General features: G+C 46.3%; 1 protein-coding gene and 1 long non-coding RNA gene across 5 annotated transcripts in view; one reads left to right on the top strand and one right to left on the bottom strand.

Moving 5' to 3' along the window:
- The window catches only part of TTC27 (tetratricopeptide repeat domain 27), a 203123-nt gene extending 200430 nt beyond the window's left edge, over window positions 1-2693 (bottom strand). For 3 of the 4 annotated variants that reach the window (XM_038397194.2, XM_043511535.1, XM_043511536.1), the window contains exon 1: window positions 2157-2540. In XM_038397194.2, coding sequence (XP_038253122.1) covers window positions 2157-2235 — 79 coding nt within the window. In that variant the 5' untranslated portion in view covers window positions 2236-2540. Of the gene's footprint in view, window positions 1-2156 lie in introns of all 4 variants that reach the window. The other variant, XM_038397195.2, reaches the window with a different exon arrangement.
- LOC122459453 overlaps window positions 1835-16819 on the top strand; it is a 32973-nt gene continuing 17988 nt past the window's right edge. Inside the window, exons 1-2 of the long non-coding RNA XR_006280160.1 lie at window positions 1835-1963; window positions 9884-9967. This is a non-coding gene — a long non-coding RNA (uncharacterized LOC122459453). The remainder of the gene's footprint in view (window positions 1964-9883; window positions 9968-16819) is intronic.

Below are 16819 nucleotides of genomic sequence, written 5' to 3'. Positions count from 1 at the left end.
CATCATCAAGGATCTACTACCTATCCTGAAGGAAGATCCCTTACTCTCATAGACCTTGGGAGACAGGCCAGTCCTCACTTACAGACAGCCCCCGCAACCTGAAGCAAATACTCACCAGCAACTACACACCACATAACAAAAACACTAACCCAGAAACCAAATCTTGCAACAAATCCCAGTGCCAACTCTGTCTGCATATCTATTCAAGGGAACCATCATAGGACCTAACCACATCAGCCACACCATCAGGGGCTCATTCACCTGTACATCTACCGATGTGATATATGCCATCATGTGCCAGCAATGCCCCTCTGCCATGTACATTGGCCAAACCATATAGTTTCTACGCAAAAGAATAAATGGACACAAATCTGACATCAGGAATTACAACATTCAAAAATCAGTTGGAGAACACTTCAAACCTCCCTGGTCACTCAACAACAGACGTAAAAGAGGCAATTCTTCAACAAAAAAACTTCAGAAACAGACTCCAACGTGAAACTGCAGAACTGGAATTAATTTGCAAACTGGACATCATCAAATTAGGCCTGAAGAAACACTGGGAGTGGATGAGTCATTACAAAACCTAATTTTATCATACTAATTTCCCCCTACTGTTACTCACACCTTCTTGTCAACTGTTTGAAATGGGCCACCCTCATTACCACTACAAAAATGATTTTTCTTCCCTTGGTATTCTATTGTTAATTGAATTGTCTCGTTAGACTGACCCCCCACCTGGTAAGGAAACTCCCATCTTTTCATGTACTATGTATGAATATACCTGCTACTGTATTTTCCACTCCATGCATCTGATGAAGTGGGTTCTAGCCCACAAAAACTTATGCCCAATAAATTTGTTAGTCTCCAAGGCAGGGGTGGCCATCCTGTGGCTCTTCAGAGGTTAATATGTGACTCTTTACATAGGCACTGACTCCAAGGCTGAAGCTACAGATGCTAACTTTCCAATGTGCTGTGGGATGCTCACTGCTCAAACCCCTGGCTCTACCCCATGTCCTGCCACCACTCTACCCCTTCCCCCAAGCATGCCATGCCCTCACTCCCCCACCAGAGCCTCCCGCACACTGCAAAACAGCTGATTGCAGCGGGCAAGAAGCATGGGGAAGGAGAGGGAGACGCCGATTGGTGGGGCTGCTGGTGGGCAGGAGGCAGTGGGGGCTGGAAGGGGGTAGTGGATGTGGGGGAGCTGCTGACATATTACTGTGACTCTTCGGTTATGTTCATTGGTAAATCCTGGCTACTTCTCAGGCTCAGGATGGCCACCCCGGTCTAAGGTGTCACAAGAACTCATCATTATGGCAAAAAAAAAAAAAAAAGTGTGTTCTAACTCAAGTTACCATACTTGGGTTAAAATGGCAGTGAAGACACTGCAACTCAACTTTTAACTCCAGTTAGCAGTTCGAGTTCAACCTCAAGCTCCTTCTAGGGGACATCTATACCGCAAAGTAAAGGTGTGATTGTAGCAGAAACAGACATACCTGTGCTAGCTCTAGTCTACTACCGTGTATAACAACAACAGTAGCACAGCCATACCAGTACAGGCTTCAACCTGGGCTAGCAACCAGACTACAAGCAAGCCCTCCAAGGTGCCTGGGAACATACTCCGGTTGCTAAGCTGTGCCACCATCCATGTCTAGGCCGCTATTAGTACCCATAATAGCTAAATTCAGGCTAACACAAGTATGTCTGCCCCGGCTACAATCATACTTTCCCTTTGCCGTGCAGTCGCAGCCCTATAGGCTTAACTACAGCTGTTAACCAAGGCTGCTGTGTCTTCACAGCCACTGGAAGCCGAGCGGAGAACGCACCCTGGTCGGCAGTAGACAGACCCTGTGAAGCGATGCTACCTGGCCCTTCTGTTCCAGGGCAACAAGGTGCCATTCCCCACCCCCAGGAGCAGAGCCAGTAACGCCCTGCTCAGGTGTATGTTGCGTTGTTACAAGTAACAACCCTGCGCTCTCCTGCGCGGTGCGCTAAGGCGGCCCGGTGAGCGGTGCGGTGACCCTGCAGCGCTCGGGGTTGGGTTCGCTCCGCAGAGCTGGGCAATTATCAGCATCCCCAGCAGGCGGCACCCCCAGCACGTCCCACCGGTCCGGCTTCGCCGCAGCCTCGGGAACCCCGGCCCGGCCTCTCACCTGCCGCGCTCTGCTTCCCCCGCCGGGATTCCGTGGCGCTGGGGAAGCCCCTCAGGAGCGCCCGCTCTAGCGCCCACATCCTCCACGCCTCCTGCCGCCGCCGCCGCCTCGCGCTCACTCTTCGGCCCCCCACCGGCCAGGCTGCGGCGCTGCTCCCTCACTGACCGCAACCGCCGCGCTCCCAACCCATGTGCCGCAACCGGCCTCAGGGAGTCGCCATGACAGCTTCGGGAAACACGTTGGGCGGAGACCGTTGGCGCACGCGCGGTGGAACTAACGGCCTCTGGCTCGCGCACTGAGCGGGGCCGACGGAGTGCGCGTGCGCGCGCGCCCTATTGCGGAGCAGTTGAGCGTGCGTCGCTGTGAGATGAAGGGCGGCGCACCGTCTCGGGAAAGGAGCGCATGCGCACCTTGTGTAGAACGCCGCGGGTGTCTCTCTGCCCGCGAGCGGAGAGCGTGCCGCCTCACCGAAAGTGTCGAAGGCGCCCGAAGCCTGCTTCCCCCCCCCCGCACAGAAATGCCGAGCCCTTCACACCCCCGCCTCCTGCAGGCGGCCGGGCCGGGCCGAGCCGAGCCGAGCCGCTCAAGCTGCTGTTTAAACGTCGCTCGTGAGGGGAGGCGGGATCAGGGAGCGCCCCGGAGCGGCTTGGCGTTGGCGCCGGCCTGATTGATTTTGTAAGGGCGGGCGGGCGCACGGAAACCCCGACGCCGTCTCCAGGTGCGGCGGGGCTCGAGATGTCTCCCGCTCCGACTCTCCGCAGGAGCTGCGGCCATGGGGGCTGCCAAAAAGCTAGGGACCATTTGGGGGCCATTTACCAGAACCGCCCATCCCTTGTGACACCGTGTGCCGCACAAACAGCAAAACCGACGATAGGAGTCCTCCTTCCTCGACGTACTTGATGGGCAGCGCCGTGCGCGGCCCCCGTCGGGATGGGTCTGGGGAGGTGTTTTCTGCCGCAGCGCCGCCCTCCTCCCCCCGCCCCGAAACACCTGGTGATGTATCACCACAGCTGACGGGAGCGTGTGCTTGTGCTGGCACCCCCGAGCAGGCTGACATGGGAACTCCTGGGGGCTGTAGTGCTGGGCTAGTGACTAATGTTCCCTCTGCTTTGCCCCTTGTGCGTGCGATGGGTGTAAAACAACAGTCGTGCGATTTATCATCGTTTCTTATGGCCACCCTGAGCTGGTGCGTTTCCAGTTTCATTTGGAAGGGCCCCGTCTCCAAGGTGGCCCTTGCTATCAGCGGAGGATGGGACTGAGAGCACAGCACGACCTACGCTCAGAGCAACAGTGGAGATGCTACGGCTGCTGACCATCTTCTGGCATTGGCCTCCCTGGAGAGAAACTTTACAGCAAGCCTTGTGGGGCCTCAGATTGAAGAGCAGGGGGGTGAATGGTGGGTGTTCTAGTCTTACACTGCGTACCCCGCTCCCTTTCTAATACTTTTATTTAATTTTGAGAGAGGAGGGAGGGAGATTATTTCAGCAGTGTCCGGGGGTTAGTAGGTAGGAGTTCTCTGGTTAGACCGCAGTGGTTCACAAACTGTGGGCCCAAACCCCAGAGTGGGTTGCAACTGCCTTTGAATGGGGTTGCCAGGACTGACTTAGATTTGCTGGGACCCAGTACTGAAGCCTGAGCTCCACTGCCCAGGACCAAAGCCAAAGCTGGAGGGTTTCTTCAGCCCTGGGCGTTGTGGCTCAGGTTGCAGGTCCCCTGCCTGGGGCTGAAGCCCTTGAGCTTCAGCTTTGGCACTCCTGCCCAAAGCAGTGAGGCTCAGGCTTTGGCCCCCCCACCCAGGGCAGTGGGACTTGGGCAGGATCAGGCTTTGGTCCCCCATCCTGGTGTCATGAAGTAATTTTTGTTGTCAGAAGAGGATCGTGGTGCAATGAAGTTTGAGAACCCCTGGGTTAGGGGAATGGAGTCACTAGGCCATGTCTATGCTATGGGAACTACAGCAACACAGCAATGAAAGGATTGGTCCGTCACTGTAGGAACTCCACCTCCCCAAGCAGCAGTAGGTAGGTCAACAGAAGCATTCTTTCCTCATCCTGGCTGTGTCTACACTGGGGATTAGGTTGGCATAGATACAATATTCAGGGGTGTGTGGATTTTTCAGACCCTGAGCACAGTAGATATGTCTACACTAAAGTGGATCCATGACAGCCCTGCGCCATGCTTCTGCAGTATTATAGTGTAGAGTCTTCCTATATGCACAGAAGTGTTTTTTCCCGTGATGTAGTTAATTGATCTTTTCAAGGATACGTGTACACTACAGCCAGTGCTGGGTTTACAATGGCGCCATGGGGCCGGGCCCACACTCCAAAGGGGCCCCGGTCTGGCCCACTCTTCTCAGCCCACCGCTTTCTCCTGCGGTAGCAAAGGGCAGAAGCTTGGTCCTGCGGATTCTGCTGCAGGGAAGGCTCCATGGGCAACCAAGCTCCTCCCCTGCCTCTTCCCCCAAGTGTGCTGTGTTCCCACCCCTCCCCCACCATCAAAAACCTGTTTGCTGGCATGAGGGAGGGGGAGAAGCAGGGCTGCAGCATGCTTGCCGCTGGGGGGGGGGCGCCTTGGGGAAGGGAATGGAATTGTGGTATACCTCCTCCAGCCGCCTGCCATGAGTGGCTCAGGGCAGTGGGCTGGGAGCACCCACATGACCCCAGCCCACATCCCCAGCCCTCTGACCTGACTTCTGCATCCCCCCATACACCCTCAGCCCCCCCATACCCCATGCCTTGACTCCTGCACCCTCCCCACATCTTCACCCTGAGCACCAAACAGGAGCTCCTGCACACACCGCCTTCCCCCCCCCCCCACATTCCCACCTGCACTCCTCACACCAAATAGGAGCTTCCCCAGGTAAGCGCTCCACACCCCAACCTCCTACCCCAACCCTGAGCCCCCTCCCTCACCCTAACTCCTGGTGAGACCCTCCACCCCCAGCCTGTTCCTGCACCCTAACTCCCTCTCAGACCCTGCACCCCCACCCTCAGCTCAGTGCAGAGAGAGACAAAGAGAATGGGCTAGAACTAGGGAGAAGGTAGGTAGCTGCTCTATGTGAGCAGGGGCGGGCGGGGGGGGGATCCAGTTTACCCCTGGCCCCTCCCTTGGTCCAGGGACCAACCCTAGCTCCCGCCCTGCTATGTCATGTAATGTTTAGGAAAAGTTTTGCAAATGAGTTCCAATAGTTCATGGATTAGGGACCCAATTTTATGGGGTTCCAGGGGCTTCTGTATAGATTATTTAGGTTAATCTTTCTATCTACCCAATGGGACTCAGTGCTCCGTCTAGAAGATACCATCAGAGATGCTTAGTTTTGCAGTTCTTAAACTGTGGATTTGTGTCTCCAGAGGTAACATGCTTGTTAACAGCAAAAGTGTTTTAAATAAATAAATAATATAGAGAGATGAAAAATAGCAGACCACAACTCTATTGTCCCTCTGCAAATTTGAATACATGGAGTCAATCCCTTACCTCTCTCTAAAAGTGCAAAGTTTCAAAAAGTTCAATGAATAGAAGATTGTGGAGGGCGGAATAGATCTGGATAAGGAGAAGAAGTCTGTATGGGAAGATAAATGTGAGAAGTGAGGGACACATGATTTTTTTAAAAATATTATATGTTTGCAGTTGAAGAAAAAAATCCAGAATACTTCACATTATTGTTTTAGTTAAATAAAACAATTTAAATGTCTGTCTTGTGGTGGTCTCCTCCTAATACAGCCTGGCAAGAAAATCCTCCAAATATTAATGAATAACCTATTGAACTAGAGATATTTATGAAGTCATTGGTAGGTGAACTATCAGCTTCAGTTATCTTTGGTACATGAAATAACCAAACAATCATTCATTTTCTGATAGCTGTAAAACTAATCTGAAAAGTTTTCAAAATAAATCACTGTTTAAAAATGTATAGTGTGTACCTTCTAAAAATGAAACATACCTCTATCTCTGACTTGTGAAGAATATGTATTAAGGTTATAATAACCAACAAGAATGCACTTTTATGTAGAAATCTATGATTAAATCGAGTCTTCCTGACTCGTGATTTAAATCAAATCCACCCTGCCCGCTGTGCTCTTGCCCCTGGCCCCTTCATTCCCCAGGTGGGCCCACAAATATGTTTGGCGCCGGGCCCACAAAAAGTTAATCCAGCCCTGACTACAGCAGTACAGCTGCAGAGCCGTAGCTATGTCACTTTAGCATAACCGTGGCGCTGTAATGTAGACACGACAGCAGTGGAACGGGATTTTCCATCACTGTAGTAGATTCATCCCCTGAGAAGCAGTAGCCAGCTTGATGGAATAATTCTTCCATTGACCTAGCTGCATCTACAGTGGGCACTAGGTTGCCCTAACTATGTCATACAGCATTAAATTTTTCACAGCCCTGAGCCATGTGATGAGGGTGATCTAAGTTTTCAATGTAGACTCAGCCTTTATAGTGGAAAACCCAGGAGTGCAGAGAGCCATGCAAGTGTAGAAAGGGTTAGGGGCAGGAAGAGTTCCCATCAAGAGTGAAGACTCCTCCTAGAGTTCCATCTACTAGTGTATAAATATGCGGAGGTATATGTTTGACCATAGTGACGGAAAGCGTAGGCCATAGATTGGCTCTCTATATTATGGATGTGGTTTTCTCATACTTAGTAGCTGGCAGACTATATAACCATAACATCATTCTCTAAGATAGCATTACACCGCTTGGGAGTCATTTTTCTCACTCTTCTAGGACTATGCTATTTCTACCCACTGTGTGGTTACATTTAAACGGCTCAGTCTGGGAAACACTGATTTTCAGATTTTTCACTGACTTGTGCCTTGTGTAGGCATTTAAATCTATACAAAATGGATGTAAAATACTGCTAAATCAGAATAATATTGTTTTTACATCCACTTTGCACAGATGCATGGCAGTGGGAAAATTTGTACCTGATCCTTGGTCTATGTCCTAATTGACTCGATGCTCCTGGAAGAAGCTGTATCTCCTCTTTGGGTCAGGGAACTTTACAGTTTTTTCCCACTTCAACTAAATGGGTAAAATAGATATGGAAAGATTTTATCTCCCTTATGTCCAGATCACTGAATGAAGCAGCACAATGGAAAATGCCTGAGGTGACACACTCCCCTGGAACTGTTGATCATTTGAGATGAGGAGACAGCATTTGGGCTGGATAAACTGAAGCTGATGCTGTGGCTTGAATCTCTCCATATGGGCGGTAACAGTCCTCTTCACTATGTGAAGCTATGTGACTTGTGAAATTTATTAACATTTATTCCCTGCCATACTATCAGGTTAGAAAGACAGTACCAGGAATTCTAGTTCTACTCCTCTTGCTTTTCTTCATAATGCTAGGGTACACATCTCCATTCAAAAGGTTTCAGAGTAGTAGCCGTGTTAGTCTGTATTCGCAAAAAAGAAAAGGAGTACTTGTGGCACCTTAGAGACTAACAAATTTATTTGAGCATAAGCTTTCGTGAGCTACAGCTCACTTCATCGGATGCAACCGTTTTTTTCCATTCAAAAGGAAGATCAGACTCCTTTCTCAACACTCTTACAGCATACCATCTCCTAGCTCTCCATTGAGAAATCTTAACTGCGCTCATAAGGACCGTTTGGTCTTCAATACCCTTCCAATTACTCTTCCTCATAGTAAATGTTGGATTTTAGGAACTTAGTTCTGAAATAATCGTTGGAACTTTTTCAGTTTTTGTGATGTTGCTGCTTTATTGGAATCATGTCCATACATGTTATGTAACTAGGACAGGAACATCATGAAGCCCTTTCCTATTTCTTATATCAGTGTAATAAACTCTTCATTTTCAAAGAGGTTTATGCCACTTGCTATGGAATTGCTTTTTCAGTTTTCTGAACTGAGATCACGAGCTCATTTTACATAGAACACTGAACAACCATCAACTGACTGCAACATCCAGGTCCGATAGTTTGTATTTTAATCTGGAGATAAAAAGTTTCAGAACTATTTACTAAAACTTAATAATCCAATTCCCATCTCTTGTATTTGTAACCTAGAGTACTGATCACTGTTTTAAAATTTACCAGGAATCAGTAAAACTATCAGGAATCACCATGAAATTACTTGTCCTTTCTTTGCTTTTTGTATCCATAGAACCTGAGCATATCTTCCTTGTCAATCCTGAAGACTCACATATTGGTAAGTGCATTCATGTATCATGCATGTTTTGAGTGACACTTCAAATAGAATCAGATGGTCAAAATGAGTCATTTAGTCACACACTTAATTGTCTATGTTATGCCATGTCACAGTTTTACCCTAACATTCAGTTGACTTAAATATTCATAAAAATTACTATTGGGAGCCCTGTTTTAAGATTATCTTCCTTCCTGTCGCCTCAGCACATCTGTCTGTCTCTCTCTCTTTTTTTTTTCCCCATGTCCTCTTGTAATGTTCTTGGGTTTTTGTTTGTTTGTTTTATTTGTGAGTTGGTTTTTGTTTTGTTTGTTTATAATAAAAGGTGGCAGTCAAGGATTAGGCTTTTTTTCCCCTTGGACTCTGCTGAAAAAGTTGCATTGTTCAAAGACCACTAGAAAAATTATTTTCTTCAACAAGTTACAGCACTGCATTTAGTTTAAACTGGAATTTTTCCAAAATCAAACTGACAAATTCTTAAACTTGGTCTAGTTAATAGAATAAAAAAGAAAAGTTGTTCAGAATTCCCTAATTAAAACAATCCTAAGCAAGTACTAGAAGTTTGGTAGATTGCGGGAGGGGGAATACATTTGCATGGTTTGTTGATACTGTTTTCAGTGAAATAAAATTAGTTGAAATAAAATTTCCTGTTACAGTAATTTCTGCTTGTAGTTTCCAGTGGTAATGTCGTACAACTGACTTTTTTGAATGGTAATTAGTAAATGTTCTTCATTGTGGTTGGATGACTGTTTGTTTTAATTCCTGCTTTTCTCTCCCCCTCCCCTTCCCCACCCACCCATTAGATGGTGTAATTGAGCTCCCAGGGGAACTTCAGAAACAGCAGCAAGGAAGTGAAAATCCTCCAATAAGTTCATATAAATTACACATTTTACTTAACTCAATATTAGCTTCACTGACTTCCTAACCACAAGTGAATTGATTTGAACACTTTATAAGTTGTCCTTTGGTTATTATTCATGTAGAGCAGTGGTTCTCAACTTATTTACCATTGTGGGCTGCATATGCAGCTCTGTGTTATGTGTGCTGCATCCAAGCAATACATGTACTACTTGTATGGCCCTGAGGATGTCACGTGGATCGCAGCTGTGTGCTGATTGGCATGTGCAAACGGGCCACAGGCTGAGACCCACTGATTGAGAAAATGCTCTACATTAATGTGGTTTATTAGTTTCATTATACTCTTCATTTTGCCACAGACTTCAAATCTCATCCAACAACCCTGTTTCCCCTATGTGCTTTGAGATTACTGAAGATTGTTTGAGCTCTATTTGTCTTGGGTTCCTCAAAACCTAGAGGCAATAGTTTTTGTTCTCATCTAAGTCACTACTGTCCATTGCCTCTAGATAAGTAATTATGCTCCAACAAGACTCTTGGAGCACTCTGGGTAGCAGACACACAAATACTTTAGAACGTTAATTTCCATTAAAATTAAAGAGGAAGTGGGTGTCCAAATACCTTATGTAGCTTTAACAATCTTAGCCTACAGGTTTTAACAGAAAAGCCTTCAGTTGTTTGTTTTGTTAATCTACGTTCTTTATTGCAGGATTTCTCAGGCTTTTGGAGCTGATGAACCTTGGATGAATGAAACATTCCATAATCTGTCCAGACCACCAACAAACATAACCAGGTAAATATTTGTAATAACAGTATTAAAATAGCAAACCGTTATGAAGTGTTATTAAAAATTGCAAAATATTAAAGAAATTCACAATTCAGTATGGTGGGGAAGCTAGTTTTGCCGAAGAAAGATGTTCTACAGGAGTTTGAATTAGGGAAATACACAGTTTAGTAATTTTTGATCAACAGTTTGCAATATTTTGTTTTTTTAATCACTATGATCAAGTGAAAACCTACTCACAGCCATACAAGGTTGAAAACTTGCAGGGTTCTGGATCTAAAACTGGGTAGTTCTTCAGAGAAAGCAAACACTTTCTGAGTGCCATGGTAGAGGAAATCAGCTGAGGTCTTGCCACTGGGAAAATCTCTTGGTTTGCCTAACAGTGGCTCAGTCAGTTCAGCTATTTGGCATCTTATGCAAGGTGGTGATCAATCTCTTCCCCTCTTTACGTCATCATTTGTATGTCCTGGTATTACATCTTCAATGAAAGCATCAGAAACATACCTCAAACACACTGGGGGTTAGATTCACAAGTGGGACTTTGTTGTGTAACTTCTAGTTGAAGTGCCTAAGTCCAACATTTCAGCATCACAGGCATTCTTAAAATTAGGTGCCTGAGGCACCTAAATTTTGGTGGCAGGCATGTACACAGCTGCCTAAATCGTCCTCATCTGGGAGGTGACACACCTGGGTTTAAGTCCCTGCTCCAACTCAGGCAGAGTGGTGATTTACCCGTGTCTTCCATATCCTGTGTGAAAATTCTAGCTAGTGGGGCTAAGGGGTAGAGGGCTGTGCCTTTTCCTAGCCCAGTCACTAGAGTTTTTCACACAGGATATGGGAGATGAAGGTTCAAATCCCTACTCTGCCTGAGAAATGACTGGTGCTTAAGCCAGGTTAAACTCCAACAGAGAGGTACATGGTTCTGAATCTCAGGTGGAGGTAGGTGGCTCCCTCTAGCCTGGACTCAGGCACCTAACTCCATTTGAGGGGCACGGTGTGGGGCCTACTACTCTCCTCAGCATTTCCTTTTGGCTAGCTTAAGCATTTCATCATTCAACATGCTGGTATTTGTGCATGCATTGAATTCCACTAGGTAGCAGGGTACCCAAGTTGCAGTGCTTAAGTTCCTATTGTGAATCTATCCCTGGAAGCTTTGCAGCACCAGGGACATCAGTTGGCTCAGCAAACCGAAGTGTTTTGTAGTGACTTTTCCTGAGTATTGAAGTATTGTTTGACAACGGCACTATTTTCACAAGTCTCCTCACTCCCTAAAATCAAGGGGGAAAATATGGGTCATGCAGCATGCCCTGAAAATCAACAGACTTGGCCATTGTTGATCAAGGAAGGGGAGCAAAATCCAAATGGAAGGGTCTGTGTTGAATGATGGTGTATCAGCAGCCCTCTTTCATTTATACCAATAGGGCTCCAGCTCAAGTGGCTCCACCGATCTCATTTGTATTAGAGTTTTAAAATAAACCCAGAAATCTAATCCTGAGGCGACAAAGGCATGAATTACAGTTGCAGGGCCTACATGTCAAAGAATGGTTCTAGCCTTTTGGTGGTCCACAGCTGGAAAGAAGCCAGTCTGGCTCCCATTTCTGCAGTACTTGCTTGTCTAGCAGCAGCTGAGAGTCTAAGCAGCCCTACAGCTTGCATACCTAGTCAACAAGTGGCAGCAGCATCCCTCAGACGGAGGGGCTGGTATTATCCTTACTGTATCTTCCAGTTGCTTCACCCAGTCAGCCATCACCACCACAGCTGAAGTTGGCATTCAACCAAGTCTCCCAATACTGAGTAATGCAGTTGACTGCTCAGGCTCAGTCAGCTCAGATGGAGATATAAAGCTGACGTGGGTGCCAGTGTGATACCTCATGGTGGAATTTCTGTGTTTTTGGTTTGCTTTTTTTAAAACCTAGAAAATTACACCCACAAAATTGGGTTATAAAACATTAAGGTTGCAAAGTCAAACACTCAAAAGTTAGGAAATGCCAAAATTAGGTTGCCTCTGCAACCTCAATTCAGCATTCTTGTACATATAAATTACGATACAGTCTTTAATAATGTGATCACATAATATTTTTTCACAGGATCCCCATCTTATTTAAGAAGAACTGAAAGTATATTAGTACATAAGCCAGCAGTTCTCAACGCACAGGCCACATGCAGCCCAATTAGCACACAGCTATGGCCCAGCTGTGTGCTAAAGGCCGCACAGCAGGGTCTGGGTGCCTGGCTGCCCAATGTGGCAGGGTCCAGGCTACCCAGCAGGGGCAGGGCTGCTGCCTGGCCCCACAGGGCCTGGGATCTGGGTTTTGGGATCGGGGCTGCTGGCCCTGCTGCACAGCTGGGTCCAGGCTTGGGGAATCTACCTAATTTTCTTCTTTGAGAGAGTTATTTGCCTAGTGGATAGGGGAGAAGCAAGAAACATGACATATCTTGATTTTAGTGAGGATTTTGACAGCCCCACATGATATTCTCATAAGCAAACTAGGGAAATGTGGTCTAGATGAAATCTTTATAAGGTGGGTGCACAACTGGTTGTGAAATACCTTACTCAAAGACTAGTTATCAGTGGTTTTCTGTCAAATTGTAGGGTATGTCTAGGGGGCCCTGCAGGGGGTTCAGTCCTGGGTCTGATACTATTCAATACTTTCATTAATGACTAGGATAATGGAGTGGAGAGTATGAAATTTGTGGATGATAGCAAGCTGGGAGTCATCACAAGCACTTTGGAGGACAGAATTGGAATTTAAAATGATCTTGGGAAATTGATTTTAGAAATCACCAAGATGAAATTCAAAAGAGACAAGAACTTAACTTCAGAAGGAAAAACCAAATGTACAACTTCAAAATGGGGAGTAACTGGCTAAGTGGTAGTATTGCTGAAAAGGATCTTAGAGTTTTAGTGTATCACAAGTTGAATATAAGTCAACAATGTGATGCAGCTGTGAAAAAGGCTAATATTCTATGGTGTATTAACAGGAATATCATATGTAAAACATGGGAGGTAAATGTCCTGCTCTACTTAGCAATAGTGAGGCCTCAACTGGAGTACTGTGTCAAGTCTGGGCACCCCATGTTAGGAAAGGTGTGGATAAATTGGACAGAGTCCAGAGGAGAGGAACAAAAATGATAAAAGGTTAGAACAGTGTCTCTCAACCTTTCTCGCCTATACCACTTACAGGAGTCTGATTTGTCTTGTGTACCCCCAAGTTCACTTAAAAACTACTTGCTTACAACATCAGACATAAAAATGCAAAAGTGTCACAGTACACTATTACTGAAAAATTGCTTACTTTCTCATTTTTACAATATAACTATAAATCAACCGGAATATAATTATTGTACTTACATCTCAAAGTATAGTATGTTGAGCAGTATAAACTAGTCATTATCTGTATGAAATTTTAGTTTGTACTGACTTTGCTAGTGCTTTTTGTGTAGCCTGTTGTAAAACTAGGCAGATATCTAGATGAGTTGATTTACCCCCCGGAAGATCTCTGCGTACCCCCATGGGTACGCATACCTCTGGTTGAGAACCACTGGTTTAGAAAACTTTACCTATGAGGAAAGGTTAAAAACTGGGCATATTTAGTCTTGAGAAAAGAAGACTCGGGGTGGAGGGGGGATAATAGTCTTCCAATGTGTTAAGGCCTGTTATAGAAAGGATGGTGATCAATTGTCGATTATATCCTCTAATGGTAGGAAAAGGAGTAATGGGCTTAATCTGGAGCCAGGGAGATTGAGACCATGTCTGCAGTATAGAGTTAGGTCAACTTAAGTTACCTCAATGATTATGAACTACTGTAATTACATTTCAGAGTAGCAGCCGTGTTAGTCTGTATTCGCAAAAAGAAAAGGAGTACTTGTGGCACCTTAGAGACTAACAAATTTATTAGAACATAAGCTTTCGTGAGCTACAGCTCACTTCAGAAGTGAGCTGTAGCTCACGAAAGCTTATGCTCTAATAAATTTGTTAGTCTCTAAGGTGCCACAAGTACTCTTTTTCTTTTTGTAATTACATTGCTTATGTATGTTCACACAATGCTTCGTGTGTTGGCGGATTGTGTCCACAGTTGGTGCTCTAGCACTGACAGAGAGAGCAGTGTACCATGGGTAGCTAGCCCACTGTGCAAATTGCCACCTTCTTCTGCTAGGAGTTCTGGGAATGGATCACAGTGCATCATGGGGGTGGGATCACCGCTCCATGATGCAGTTTTCCCCGTTGCATAATTCCAAGGGCTTCGGACTGCGTTGCACGCCGCTTTTCAACTGCCCCTGTAAACTTTGCTCCTCCCATCTCTGCTTGAAAGCATAGATCCTACATTGCTCCCCACTCTTGTGATAAGCATTATGAACACAATGCAGCTGATCCTGCAGTATTTGGTGAGCTGCAAATCTGAACAGGAATCTGTGGTGCCTTCCCTGCTGTGTGGAAAGAAACAATTCAAGATTGATGATGGCATTCACAGAGCAGCTGCACACGGTGGACTGTCGCTATTGGGCTCGGGAAACAAGCACCGAGTGGTGGGATCAGATTGTGATGCACGTATGGGATGATGAGAGACGGCAGAACTTTCATATGTGCAAAACCACCTTTCATGAACTCCGTATGGAGCTCGCCTTTGCCTTTTGGCTCAAGGACACCAACATGAGAGCTGCCCTCATGGTAGAAAAGTGTGGGGTGATCACTGTGTGGAAGCTGGCAACCCCAGACTGCTACCGGTCAGTCATGAATCAGTTTGGAGTTGGGAAGTCCACCATGGGGTTGCAATGATGCAAGTGTGCAGGGCCATTAATCGCCTCCTGCTACGAAGGACTTTGATTGGGTAATGTGTGTGAAATAATGAATGACTTTGCAGCAATGGGATTCCCTAATTGTGGTGGGTCAATAGATTACGCGCATATCCCAATTTTGGCCCCAGACCATCTTGCAATGGAGTACATCAATAGGAAGGGGTACTTCTGTATAGTATTGCAGGTGCTGTTGGATCACTGAGGTTGTTTCACTGACATCAACACAGCGTAGCCAGAAAAGGTGCATAACACACCCATCTTCAGGAACAGTGCCCTGTATAGAAAACTGCATGCAGGGACTTTCTTTCCAGACCAGATGATTCCAATGTGGGATGTGGAAATTCCCATAGTGATCCTGCGAGACTCAACCTATCCCTTACTGATGTGGCTCATGAAGCCATACAGTGGAAACCTTGATGACAGCAAGGAGCACTTCAACAACAGGCTCAGCAGGTGCAGATTGACCATAGAACGTGTGTTGGGCAGATTAAAGGGTTGCTGGTGGTGCCTTTTACTAAGGTTAGACCCCATTGAGGAAAATATTGTCATGGTCATAGCAGCCTGCTGTGCTCTGCATAACATTTGTAAAGCCGGGGGGGGGGGGAGTTTTCCCAGGGGAAGAGCTCTGAGGTGGATTGCCTGGCAGCTGCTTTTGAGCAGCCAGACACCAAGGGTATTAGAAGAACTTAATGTGGGGAAGGGGAGGCTATTCAAATCAGGGAGAGCTGAAGCAGCATTTTGACAATGAGTCCCAGTAATGTGTCCTTCTGTAATGAATTGAGACAGACATTGTTTACTTGCCACATTGAATGACCCCTGTAATAATTCCTGCCTGAGTGCTAATTTTAGTTTGCAAATGTGATGGTTGCCACTGTGCATGAATTTCTGTTGCAAACACCTGTTTAGGTCACAAATAAAGAATCACTGTCTTTGTAATACTATATTTTTATTAAATAGCAATACACAGATTAACATTTCTTACAAGGGACATGCCAGCGAGCAGCACTCTCTGAAGTGAGGATCTCACCACTGTGTGCAAGTCCAGCTGTCGTTATGGAAAAATGTTCCTGCGGTCGAGTGTGATGGGCTGGGAACGTGAGAGGAATGTGTAGGGGTGGTTTGGGGAGGGCAAGGAAGGCAATTCTATGTGGGCTTCAGTGGGAGTCTGCAGTGCAATCAGGGACCTCAGCATCTCTATTTGGTCCTCTGTGAGCTTTATCATCCGCTCCTGGTCCTCTATTATCTGCTTCTGCCTGTCTCCTTTCCTGGTTATCCATTTCTAGTTTTTCGTTAGTCTCTCTCCATGCTCTGTGCTCGCTATCAGCTTGGTCTGACAATTGCAGGACTTCGTGAAACATGTCCTCCTTACTCCCCCTTGTATGTCTCCTAATCTGACGGAGGCGCTCTGTCAATGTATAGGAGCTGTCCCTCAAGGGCACATCTGCAGAAGCAAAAGAAAATACACAGAGTCAGCATTGCGTGTTCACTCTCAGTCTTGAATCATAAAAGTTTCATCCACCTCTTTCTCACCTTCGCTTGGCAAGCACACAGCATGGCCAGAGCACTCAATACGGTGCGTTCGGCCTGTCATTGGGGTGCAAGATGGGACAAAGGGTCTGGGTGATTTCAGAAGGGGACCAATAGAAGCACCTAGGGACAGTATTCTGAATACTGGCACCGTTTTCCACGGTCGGGGGCGATCAAAGCTGAAATCACACTACGGAGGGTAACTGAAGATGCAAGGGTGCATCTCCTGCAATCGTGCGTGTTCAGATAGGGTCCGTATGCTGCTTGCCTGTGTGCTGCTTTGGTTCCTACAGAAGTAATTGCCAGTTAGCACAGCAAAGTTTATTACAATGGGGGAAGAAACAAAGCAACTCTGCCAAGGAACCTTTGGCAGAGAATTGCAGAGTATCTCCTAGAGATCTCTATGGAGGATTCCTGGGAGATTTTGGTGTGCATTAACAAACTTTTCTGCAGGGCTCCCACTTGGTAGCTGCACAGGGGAATGCAAAGCAGATGCAGTACCTAGTGTCATTAATTTTGATCCCTTCTCCCATGTGC

Source organism: Dermochelys coriacea, chromosome 3, assembly GCF_009764565.3.
Source record: "Dermochelys coriacea isolate rDerCor1 chromosome 3, rDerCor1.pri.v4, whole genome shotgun sequence".
Lineage (NCBI taxonomy): Eukaryota > Metazoa > Chordata > Testudines > Dermochelyidae > Dermochelys > Dermochelys coriacea.
Note: the sequence above shows the minus strand (reverse complement) of the source record. Positions and strands in the feature narration are given on the sequence as shown.